Source organism: Ursus arctos, unplaced genomic scaffold, assembly GCF_023065955.2.
Source record: "Ursus arctos isolate Adak ecotype North America unplaced genomic scaffold, UrsArc2.0 scaffold_20, whole genome shotgun sequence".
NCBI classification, from domain to species: domain Eukaryota; kingdom Metazoa; phylum Chordata; class Mammalia; order Carnivora; family Ursidae; genus Ursus; species Ursus arctos.
The window spans coordinates 50,407,079-50,419,110 of record NW_026622875.1 but is presented as its reverse complement, the minus strand read 5'-3'; the positions used below and the strand labels follow the sequence as shown (position 1 = coordinate 50,419,110).

Sequence of the window (12,032 nt, the reverse complement as noted above, 5' to 3'; positions counted from 1 at the left end):
GTCTCTGTCCCACTCAGAGCCCCTGGTGACAGCATCAGGGATGGCAGCCACAGCTCCTGCTCTACCCTGGTGTGTACCCACATGTCACTTTCTGCCCCACATGCGGGGTTGTGTTAGGGAGAGGGTCCAGCATTGGGCCAGGCCTTTTGAGCAGGGAGGGGACATGCCGCCCTCGATCAAACCTGCTTTGGTATTTCAGGGCTGGTGGGGAAGCTGCCTCTGGTCTGGGCTGTCGGGTAAGAGTGGGCAGAACTGTCTCTAAGAGGATCTAGCCCAGGCCCTTCCAGTTCCTCTCCTTCCTGCTGGAGAGCAGCAACGGGGAGCATTCCCGTCTCATGTGAGGGACAGAGATATGGGGTCATTTCACCCTGTTCTGTCCTAAGTCTTTGAGAAGCTTATCTTTTGTTTTTGATTACCGACAGTGAATCTCTTCCTGGTCTTGTTTCAGGTTTTTATTTTGATGTAATGGAGATCACCCCTGAAATTATCGGGCGCCATCGGTTTAGCGCAGAAAACCATCAGGTACGTGTGGCATTGGTATCGGAGAGAGTATTCAGTTTAACAGTAGCCTCCCAATTCTGCGACTTGAGGGACTTCGTTCATTCACTCTGCTGTTGCTGGAGCAAACATTTTGATGAGCCAGAGTGCATTGTAGTGCTGGGGAGTCCGCAGGATCTAAGACAGACGCCATTCTCTCTCACACCTACGGGCTTTCTCCGAAGCTAACTCGTGTCCACACTGACTGCCACTGAGAGCCATAGAGCCTGTTCCCTTGGCAAGCTTAGTCCTGCACCTTCAAGGTCTCACATTGTCTCCAGCTCAGGAATTTCTTCGTGATTGAAAGCTTCGGGGACGGGAGGCACTAACATTTATCGAGTGCTGTTTCGCTCCAAGCACCGTACTGGCGGTCTCCTGCAACCCTCGTTGACTGCTCAGGGCATCTTGAGGTCCAGCGATGTCAAATCATGTGCCCAAGTCAGCAGGGCCGGGGGGTGGAACGGAGGGGGCCTCCGGACCCAGTCCTCCCTCGCTCTGAAGCAGTTTCCTTTCCGCTCCACCATGAGGCCTTTCCTACATGGGTTTGAGTAAGTTGCTCTGTCTAGTGACTGTTACAGTTAGAGTTGGCATCCGGTTTGTGGCCCATCATATATTGGGTTGTAAGTGGAGAGCTTTATATAAACTGTAGGGGGAAGGGCTCATCTCGGTCTTCTGATGAAGGGTCTGTTCAGCTTCTGTTGTTCATACAGAGAAGATAGGCCTGTTCCCTTTTGCATGCACCTGTCGAGGTCTATCAGGGAGAAGGTAGGGTCCGTAACTGGTGTCAGGGGCTAAGGCATGGGCGAAGCTGGGGTTGACACCTGTCAGCATTAGCCTGAGGGACACGCCACATCTGTGGGTTCTCAGCGTTAGCTCCGGATTCTCACTTAGTGTCAAACACCTAGACCAGGCTCTCTTGTCCCATTTGATCGTTATGCCCACCCTGAAACACAGGTGCCACTGTGACCTCGGTTTTGTTAAGAAAGAAAATGAAAATCCCAGCAAGATTTACATTAACTTATCAGAGTTGAACCCTTGGTGGCCTGAGACCGAGCGCTCTGATGTTCTGTGTCCCCAAAGTGAACACGCCTGAGGCTGGGGGCATGTATGTGTGAGTGATGTGTGTGTGAGCATGTGCGGCGGGTGCTTAGTGGGTCAAGAGCCCAGCTGCCTGTGAGCCGCCCTGGAGGCCTGAGTATGAGTTCCCGAACCGGGCTGTCATTTAAAAAGACAACATACACGCGTGCACACACACATGCACACGCATGCACACACATGCACACTCACCCACCCACACGCACACACATGCACACGCACCCACACACAATGCGTGCACACACATGCACACTCACCCACCCACACGCACACACATGCACACGCACCCACACACAATGCATGCGCACACACACGCACACACATGCACACGCACCCACACACACGCACACAGTGCGTGCACGCACACACATGCACACGCACCCACACACACGCACACACACAATACAGGGACAACAAGGGGTCTTCACTGTGCCTGCTTTCTCCTGGGGACAGGTCTCAGCATTTCCTCGGGCTGTGGAGATCCGGGCACTGATTGAAGGGCAGTTCATGGCCAAGAGGATCCATGCCGAGGCCTTGGGCTACCGAGTCAGTAAGTGAGCTGCGGTGGCTGTGTTCTGGGGTGGGACCCTCACAGCCTGAGGTGCTTGAGACCATTCCCTGCCTTCGGGCCAGGCCTCGCACAGCACTCTCTGTTGAGGCTTCATTCCAGGGACAGGAGGGAGACGAGCCCGGCCCCTGGTGGCTGGGGAGAAGGTGAGTCAGTGGGCCCATGCAGTCAGGCAGGGACGAGGAGGCAGCTTGTTCCTGCTTCTCTGCTCTGTCCCCAGTAGCCTGACCTCGGCGAGTAGCTGTAGCACTTAGAGACCTTTCTGTAATCCGGACCTTCAACATGCAGACACAGTGTCCCAAGTTCTGGACCTGAGGACATGGGCAGCGCAGGTGGGAGAGGTCTAGGCCAGGGCCATCTGCCTGTGGGCACAGTCTGAGTGCTTCGGCTTGGACGGGGAAGAATGGGGAATGCAGAACCACTGTCCCAGCTGAGAGGTCCAGGAATGGAAAGGCAGGGCAGGGTGGGTTGGGGATTTCTAAGAACTTGAGCTATGGAATGGGCAGCTTTAGGAGGGCAGCGAATTCCCCTTACTGCCGGCCCTGGAATGGTCTGGGGCAGAGGCTTCTGCCGGGAGGGTGGAGTCCGGGTGTCTAAGATGTATTTGTCCCCCTGGGCAGCAGCTGTTGTCACTAGAGAAGGTAGAAAACCCCAGAAGTCTCTTTGCTTGAGCGGCTCCTCATGATACTTTCATGGACAATCTGAGCTCTGTGTAGTATGTTTTCTGACTTCGAACCAACCAAGTGCAAGCATACTCTAGAAATCAGCATCAGGTGAGCCTTTTCGAGAAGCTGCACACACACGCACCTCCCCAGCAGCCTTGCCTGTCTGTGGATGCATAACGGAAATGTGTACACATGGTCTCTAAGGATGTACAGGAGAGCATTCATCACGGCACTGTGCTTACTAGCCCCGTGCTGGAACCCAACTTGGGTAGTAGGATAAGCGCATTGTGGAGTATTCGTGCAGGGTGAGGCTACACAGAAATGAAAATAAACCAGCCTCCACCACGGGCAAGGAAATGGGTGAATCTCACAGACGTCGCTCGGAGCAAAAGTATCAGACACAAAAGTACGTGTGGCAGGGTTCCATGTACGTCAAGTTCAAAACCAGACTGTCTCTGGAAGCCAGGGCAGCGAGCAGCTACCTGTCAGAGGTAGAGGACCTCTGGGGTGTTGGTGGTGTTCTCTTCCCTGAGTTACATGGGTGTCTTGAGTTTGTGAAAATTTGTCAAGCTGTCAGCTTGTGAGGTGTTACGTACGTTTTTCAGGGTGTGTGTGTGTGTTCAACAGAAAGTTTAAAATAAATAAAATGACCATGATGAATATTTCCATTACGCTCCATTCCATCACTCAAAGTGTAAAAAGAAATTCCCCAGGGGCACGTGGGTGGCTCAGTTGGTTAAGCATCTGCCTTTGGTTCAGGTCATGATCCCAGGGTCCTGGGATTGAGTCCCGCATCGGGCTCTCTGCTCAGTGGGGAGCCTGCTTCTCCCTCTCCCTCTACCCCTCCCCCTGTGCATGCTCTCTCTCTCTCTCTCTCTCTCTGAAATAAATAAATAAAATTGAAAAGAAAAGAAAAGAAAAGAAAAGAAAAGAAAAGAAAAGAAAGACATTCCCCAGAGGTCTCCAAAGATTCCAGAATCCCCTGAAAAGAGATCAGTGAGCAGGGCAGGGATGGTGCTGAGGTCGGCGCCCAGTGCCTGGCATGAAGGGCTCTCCGGCCAGCAGAAGGTGGCACTTTATGGGGTGCTGGCCCCAACAGTGTGCAGGAAGAGGCAGTGAGAGCAGAGAGGTCCTCCTGGGCACTGGAGGGGTGATGGGATTGTGCCATGATTCCCAGCCTTTAAAGCATTTTTGTGCAAACCCGCATAAAGTTACTTATCCTCTTAGCAAGCTTAAAGGCAGTGTCAAACCTGTCTTGCCAGCTCTGCTGGGTTCCTCTCAAATAAGATTACATAAATGAGCGTGCTTGCAATCCCAAGAAGGGCTGCACCAATGTGAGGCATCATTCTCCTGGCTGCTGTGTGGACTGACCCATGTTCTTAGGTGACTTGCTTCCATAACTCGACGTTATGTTCATGAATTCATCCGTGTGAATTAGCGTAGCTTCTGTTGTCAGCTCTCACAGCAGTGTGGTATTCCATCACGTGATTTACCACGATCGATTTATCCATTGTTCTGTGATCCACGTTTGCTCTTTCCAGCTCAGTGTTATGAACCGTGCCGCCACAAACAATCTTGTGCCTGCCCTTGGCTGATTTTTCTTTTCTTCTCTTCTGTGTAACAGGTATCGGTAGTAAACTGACAACCTGAGTGTATGGATTTTGTTTCTAGAACTTGTCGTGTTTGGCTAGCACAACGTTTACTTTGTTAATCGAATACCTTTAGGCTGGGCCTGCTCACTCAGGTGCCACGTCGGGACAGTGCTGCCATACACTAGCCCGGTCCGCTCAGTTACTCCCTTCTCCTGGCCCCGCAGACGTTTCCACTGTTGGCATCCGAGCCTAATGGCCCTGCTGCTGCTGCTGCTGCTGCTGCTGCTTCTTTAAGATTTTATTTATTTATTTGAGAGAGACGGGGGGGGGGGAGAGCATGAACAAGGAGAGGGGGAGGGGGAGAGGAAGAAGCAGACTCCCCACTGAGCAGGGAGCCCAATGTGGGGCTCGATCCTAGGACCCTAAGATCATGACCTGAGCCAAAGGCAGACGCTTAACCGACAGAGCCACCTAGACACCCCCTCTTCTCTCTTTTCTTTACCTCCCATTTCCCAGCTCCAGAATGTTACTGTTTGGTGTGCATTACGCATCAGTAATTATTTAAATTATACACTTGGTAGCTTTCCTTGATTACCACTATTTATTATATCGCACATCTAAGTGGCTTTGTATCTGGCTTTCATCTTTGCTTCAGGACATCCTTGACTAATTCTTCCATGTAGAGGTGGGAGTCTGGGGATGGTCTCTGACTGAATGAAAACAGTTTAATTTTGCCTTCACACTTAAGTACTCCTTTTATAATACGTGAAGTCTGAACTCAAAGATCATATTATTTTAGAACTTTGAAAATAACATTCTGTTGTCTTCTGACTTTTAGCGTCACGAAGAGAAGCTCATCTGAATGGTATTTTTTTCCTCTGCAGAATCTTCTAGAATCTTTTCTTTCTTAGGATTTCGAAATTTCTCAACTAAAGTCTAGGTATCGGCCTTATGCGTTCATTGTGCCAAGCACCTGCTGGCCCCTTTTGCCTGAATATATCTAACTTTTTCTAGCTTGGGAAAACTTATCACATCATTTCTCCAATGACTTCTTTCCCTTCATTTTCTCTGTTCTTTTTACTAGAATCCTTAGTAGACTGGTGGTTTCCAACAGATGTGATTTTGCCCCCTAAAGGATATTTGACGATATCTGGAGACATTTTTGGTGTCACAAATGGGGAGTGCTCCTGGCCTCTCACCGGCAGAGGCCAGGGACGCTGTTGCCCATTCTGCGGTGTGTGCGACAGCCCCCCACAGCCAGTGATTACCCAGCCCACATGTCAACTGTACCAAGCTTGAGAAACCCTGTATTATACAGACCGGATGTTGGTTGTCTGGCCCTAATTGTGTTTTGCTTTATTTCGTCATAGAACTTGTCATTATCAGGGGGCCGTGGCTGGCTCATTCGGAAGAGCATGTGACTCTTCATCTTGAGGTTGTGAGTTCGAGCCCCATGTTGGGTGTAGAGATGACATAAATAAATAAATAAAATTTTTAAAAAATGAGCTTGTCACTATCATGCTCTATTTTTAAATGCCTCTGTTTACGGTCTGTCCTTCCTCCACCAGAATATGAGCTCTTTGAGAGGAAGACTCTCATCTGTCTTGTTAAACCATCTATTCCTACTTCTCAAACTACTACCAGGTGGTAACTGGGCTCTCCCTTAATATTTGTAGACCGAATAACTCTAAAAGGATAAATGAATTCTGTGTCTTCTAACTTTATTCTGTCTCTTTCCTTATCACTTTAAATCATAGGAAATTTCCTGGATTGTATCTGTCAGGTTATTATATTAGATATGGCTGTGTTTATTCTAATTAGTTTTTCCACCTAAATGTGTTTATAATCATATATCACTTTTTAATTTTTTTCAACTCTTTCTTGTGTCCCAGTTCTTCTTCATAATGGCTTATTCTTTTTTATGGATTCTGTACCCGTTCGAATACACCAGAAGATAAATATTGGAATTTTTTCAAATTTGCCCTTTTGTTGCCTGGGTTCTTTTCCTTCTAAGGTAGTCTGTTCACATTGATCTTTCTCTTTTATGCCATTGTTTTTTCTCAACTGTCTTGGCTGTGGGTTCGTAGTACTAGATGAGTAACTGGTTCTCAGTGTAGACAGCAAGCCTAGGTTGCTGTTCAGGTGCAAGGTCCCTCCTCCCCGTGCCCCCCACCCCAGTGCCACCTCCCTGCCCCACCTGCGCTCTCCAGGCTAGAGAAGTAGATGGGGTGACAACAGGCAGATTTAAGTTGAAACTTGCAAGCATTGTATAAGCTTTAAAGCTGACAGAGGCTCTCCTCATGCCACAATCGGCAGGATTTTATTTTGGTTGGAAGATGAATGTAGCTTATTTCTCTTGGGTGCATGTCTGTCCCTTTCCCCGTCTGCCAGGCAGCTCAGTGTTACTTCAAGTTCTGATTCTCCTCAAGCCCTCCAGGCACCCTCCCCAGGTCGCTACTCACTTTGGCTGGAGGGCAGTTCTTTAGCGTGAGGTCAGATGCTGCTGCTGCTGCTGGAAATGGGGAGAGGCAGAGAGGCAGAGAGATAGAGAGGTTTCTGAAATCATTGGTCTAACTGACAGTGCATGAGGGTTCCCACATTCCCACCAACGCTTAGCATTAAGCACCTTTGAATCCTTTGCTAATCTGAGGGATATAAACTACTATCTCAGTGTTACTTTCATTTGCGTTTTTTGGTTTTTTTTCACTAATAATGATTTGGAACAGCTCTTTGTAACTTTGGTTTTTTTCCTCCGTGAATTGGCTGTTTGTATCTTTTACCATTTCCCCGTATTGGATTTCCCATCTTTTTCTTAACGATTTGCAGGAGTTTATCATGTACTTTGAATGTTACTTGTCAGCTTTCTGTGTCGCAAGCATCTTCTGTCATTTGTCTGTTAACCTTATTTATAGTGTTGGCAACTGAACAGAATTTTGACTGAATTAAACCTGCCAATATTTCGTTTTAAATTTTTTGCTTTTGAGATACTGTTGAAGAGGTTTTCCCCTCTTCCAGTGCCACAGAAATGTTTTTTTTTTTTTTACATTTTGTACTGTTCGTGGAACTTCCACATTTAGGACTCTGATCCTTCTGGAGTTCACCTTTGTGAATGGTGTAAATCGGGATCCGGTTCAATTTTTTCCCACATGATGACCCAGTTCTCTTTTCCTCCATTACTTGTAGTGCCCTCTTTATCATTTATCAAGTTTTTTTTATATACGTGGGTTTCTCTCTGCTTCCCCTTTTCCACTCCATTGGCCAATTGGTCTGCTCTTGGGACAAACTATTATTATGGCTTTGTAGTTTGCATTAGTTGGCCAGGTCTGCATAACGAAGTACCACAGACTGGATAAATCAAACAACAGATATTTATTTTCTCACAATCCTGGAGGCTAAAAGTCTGGGATCAAGGTGTCAGCAGGGTTCGTTATTCCCGAGGTCTCTCTCCTTGACTTGTAGATGCCTGTGTCTTCACATGGATTTGCCGCTGTGTGTCCTAATAGACTCTTCTTATAAGGACAGCAGCCATATAGTATTAGAGCCCACCTAATGGCCTCATTTCAATTACCTACCTTTTTAAACATGTATCTGTCTTTATCTCCAAATACAGTCATATTCTGAGGTACTGGGAGTTAGAACTTCAACATACAAATTTTGAGGGGACACAGTCCAGCCCAAAACATGTCTTAATATCTAATATAGCAATTCACCCCCTCACTTTTCTTTTTCTCAGTGTTGTCTTAGCCATTTATGGGTCTTTATTTTTCCATAAATATTTTATACTAAATTGATTCGGTTCTTTAAAAAAAAATCCAGTTGGAATTTAATTAGGTTGCATTGAATTTATAAATTAATTTGAAAAAATTGACACTTTTATAATGTTAGTTCAAATCCACCCTAAGACCGTGGAATATCTTTTAATTTACTTAGATACTCCTTTTTGTGCTTTAATAACAGTTTCCATTTTTTTCCTCATAGAGACTTCTGAGTTCTTTGCTAAGGTATTTCCTAGCTACATTATATTTCTGGTTGCCATTGTGAATGGTAATTTATTTTCTATCACATTTGGTAATTGATTATTGCTAGAAATGCCATTGATCATTTTAAGTTGATTTTTGTGTCTGGAAACTTTTTAAAATTTAATTAGTTTGCCTATTTTTAATTTTTCTTTTTTTTTTAAGATTTTATTTATTCATTCGACAGAGACAGAGACAGCCACAGCCAGCGAGAGAGGGAACACAAGCAGGGGGAGTGGGAGAGGAAGAAGCAGGCTCCCAGCAGAGGAGCAGAATGCCGGGATCACGCCCTGAGCTGGAGGCAGACGCTTAACCGCTGTGCCACCCAGGCGCCCCTATTTTTAATTTTTCTAAGTAGATAATTTATTGTCTGTAAATAATAATGGTAGTTTTATTTATTTTCTTTCAATCCTTATACTTTTATTTTTTTCTTGCCTTATAGGCGTGGCTAGTATAACTAGTACTATGTGACAGTGTATTGAATAGTACGAGTCTTTGTTTTGTTCCTACTATTAATAATCTATTGCTGTGTAACAAATTATTTCAAGACTTAGCAGCTTAAAACAACAATGAACATTTATTATCTTACATCTTTTCTGTGTGTCAAGAATTTGGGATTAGCATAACTCAGTAGTTCTGGCTGAGATCTCTTCTAAGGTTGAGGTCAGTATGTCATCTGGGGCTGCAGTCATCTGAAGGCTTGACTCAGGCTGCAGGATCTGCTTCCCAGGTGGCCACCTCACAGGGCTGTTGGCAGGAGTCCCCAAAGTGAGGGATCCAAGAGACTGATCTACAACAGAACAGGATAGAAGCCTCAATGTCCTTTATGAGCTACTCTTGGAACTCACACTCCACCATTTACACAATATCCCACAGGTCAGGAGTCAGTCTTATTGACTGTGAAAGGAAACAACGTGAACGTAAACCTATCGGGAGGCAGGGGGTCATTTGGAGGCCATTTTTTGGGGTCTGGGAGGCACACCAGTCTTCCAGAAAATACTTCTAAGTGTTTCTGTTAAGAATGACATTTGTTATGAATTTTGGATAGATGGCCTTTAATTTAAATTAAGTTCCCTTCTATTCCTGGTTTGTTGACAGATTTTTTTTTTTAATGATTTAAAAAAAAAAAAAGTGAAGACAGTAAGAGGTTGGTGGGGCAGCAGCCTCACAAGCAAATTACTTGTGACAAGCCTGCATGGACAGAACCAGCTTTGGATCTCTCTTGAGTCTGTGTGATAAGCAAGAGGCATTGGCCCAGTACAAGCCCTTTGTGGCTGAAGAACTCTGGAAAAGTCTTTTTTGTCTTGGGGAGATTGTTACAGCCATCAGTGTTTTCTTCTTCCTTGCAGTGCCCAAGACAAAGATTTTGGCCACTGGAGGGGCATCTCACAACAGAGATATCTTACAGGTATGTGTTGGTAGTAGGCCAAGTAGTAGGGCCTCTTCCATGTCTGTTACTTCTAAAAGCCAGACACTGTCCAATAAGGACTGCCTCTGTTCCCCCTCCTGCAGATGTCTGACAGTCAGACTATCACATCATGGGGCTCTCAGTGTCTTACTGGGACACTGAGCATTTTTGGATGTAGCCTGAGGATGTAGCCTGAGGCTGTATCAACTATTGACTTATAATATACCTGTCTTAGGTAAGATTCTCTAAAAGAAGAGCCTGAGATGAGAATTCTTCTGTAAGTGGATTGTCGAGACGGTGCTCCCAGGAGAGAGTGAGGGTTGCAGGTAGGGCCAGGAGAAATGATAAGCAAGAATGTGGTTTCAGCTTCAGTTCCATCCCATAGGGAAGATCTGAAACATGAACTGTACCACAGACTTGGTTCCACCTTGGGTAAGGGGGCCAAGTGGCTAACCTGGAGAGAGGTGAGAATAACTTCCTGTGAGAGGCATCCTCTGTTCAGCCAAGAGCAATTCCTTTGATGAGGGGCAGCTGTGAGCCATTAGCAGCCAATACTCACAGCATCTGGGGGAGAGATGCACACCAGTCCAGTATTGGAATCCAAATGGGCCATCAGTGGCATCCACTGTAATATTTCCAGTCAACTAAGACTCCCAAGTCTTTTCCATGTGAGCTCCACTCAGTAGAGGTCCTCCATTTTAAAATTATGCAATTTATTTTGGGGAGCTAAATGGAAAAATTTATCCTTATCCCTGTAAGACATGCCCTCTTAGTTTGGATTTGTTTGAATTTGTTGACATTAGTCTCTACCTCCAGCGATCTCCACCTTAATCATTTGCTAAGTATACTTTCTTAATCTTCCTCCTTGTCTTTGATAAAATGGTTAAATAGTGCAGGGACAACCTGGAGAGCTGTGGCCCTCCACTAGAAACTTCCCCCAGGTCATCCTGACTCTATTAGTATCAAGATGGCATGGCTGAGTATACTTACTTGAAGGCAGTAGAGATGGAATGGAAGGCATCAGAAGACACATGAGGAAAAAAAGCATAGAAAACGTGTGCCAAATATCTGTGTTCCCTCCAAGGAACAGCTTACCACAGTAAGAACTTCCCTCCTTTCCAGGTGCTTGCAGATGTGTTTGGCGCCCCAGTGTATGTCACAGACACTGCCAACTCGGCCTGTGTGGGCTCTGCATACCGAGCTTTCCATGGTAGGTCGAGGGATGGGGAACAGAGGCTTCTGGAAGAGTTGGGGCACTGGCTGGGCTGAGGAGGACAGAAGGGGGGAGGTTGGGATGTTCCCAGTCTTTAGGGATGTTGGAGTCTTGGGTTTTAGTTTCATTTTTCTCTCTCCTAGCAGGCAAGAGCCAACCCCAAACCTTCTGTTCTTTTATTCTGTACTTAAAGTTGGGGAAAGAAAAGTAGGTTCCTAACTGAATGAGGCTTGGTCACGGTCAGGCTTAGCACAAGGATATTGGGAAAGGTCGCAGGACATTCTTGAGGGCACATGGGTGTGGGTCTGGACAGCTGGTGGGCAGGAGAGGTGGATGAAGTCCAGGGCTATCTTTTCAGGAAATGCAGGAAGTGGAGACAAAGCTGAAGGCTTCAGAGCCAAACAGTCCAGTACCCTGGACAGCTCCATGGGGGCCCTTCGCTCTGATGGAGGCCTCGCTGAAACTCGGATCTCCCCCGTTTAGGCAGGTTCTCAGTGAGTGCTGCCCATGCCCACAAGGGGCCCATTTAGTCAATTTGCCCTGTCCTCTGCCTGCTCAGACTGCTTCTCCAGCTGCTCATTTATCTCAAGGGCTCTCTTCCCTTTGGCAGTTCTATTCATGCATTTACTCTTCACTTTTTAACACACCTATTTAAACTTACATGTTTCTATCAACATTGAGAATTAATTGGGGACCAGATCCTTCTCTTAATAATTAACCTCTTACTCTTTTATTCCCCTCCCTCTCTATCTTGTCTACCTTACCCCACCTCAGGCCACCTCCTGTGTCAAGATCACTGGGTAATTTATTTCCAGATTGTGTTTTTAATTAAACTTTACATCATCTTGGCTTTTATTTGCACTTTCCTATGAATTTCTCTCTAATTCCCTATAGTTTCTTTCTCCTTTTTCTTTTCCATGATAGTTTTGTTGGACTCT

At 46.2% G+C, this 12,032-nt stretch overlaps 1 protein-coding gene across 1 annotated transcript in view; it reads left to right on the top strand.

Moving 5' to 3' along the window:
- Positions 1 to 12,032, top strand: part of XYLB (xylulokinase) — a 51,981-nt gene that overhangs the window by 30,143 nt on the left and 9,806 nt on the right. The window contains exons 14-17 of the mRNA XM_048216144.2: positions 449 to 522; positions 2,086 to 2,182; positions 9,823 to 9,881; positions 11,004 to 11,091. Of these exons, the coding sequence (XP_048072101.1) occupies positions 449 to 522; positions 2,086 to 2,182; positions 9,823 to 9,881; positions 11,004 to 11,091 (318 nt within the window). The remainder of the gene's footprint in view (positions 1 to 448; positions 523 to 2,085; positions 2,183 to 9,822; positions 9,882 to 11,003; positions 11,092 to 12,032) is intronic.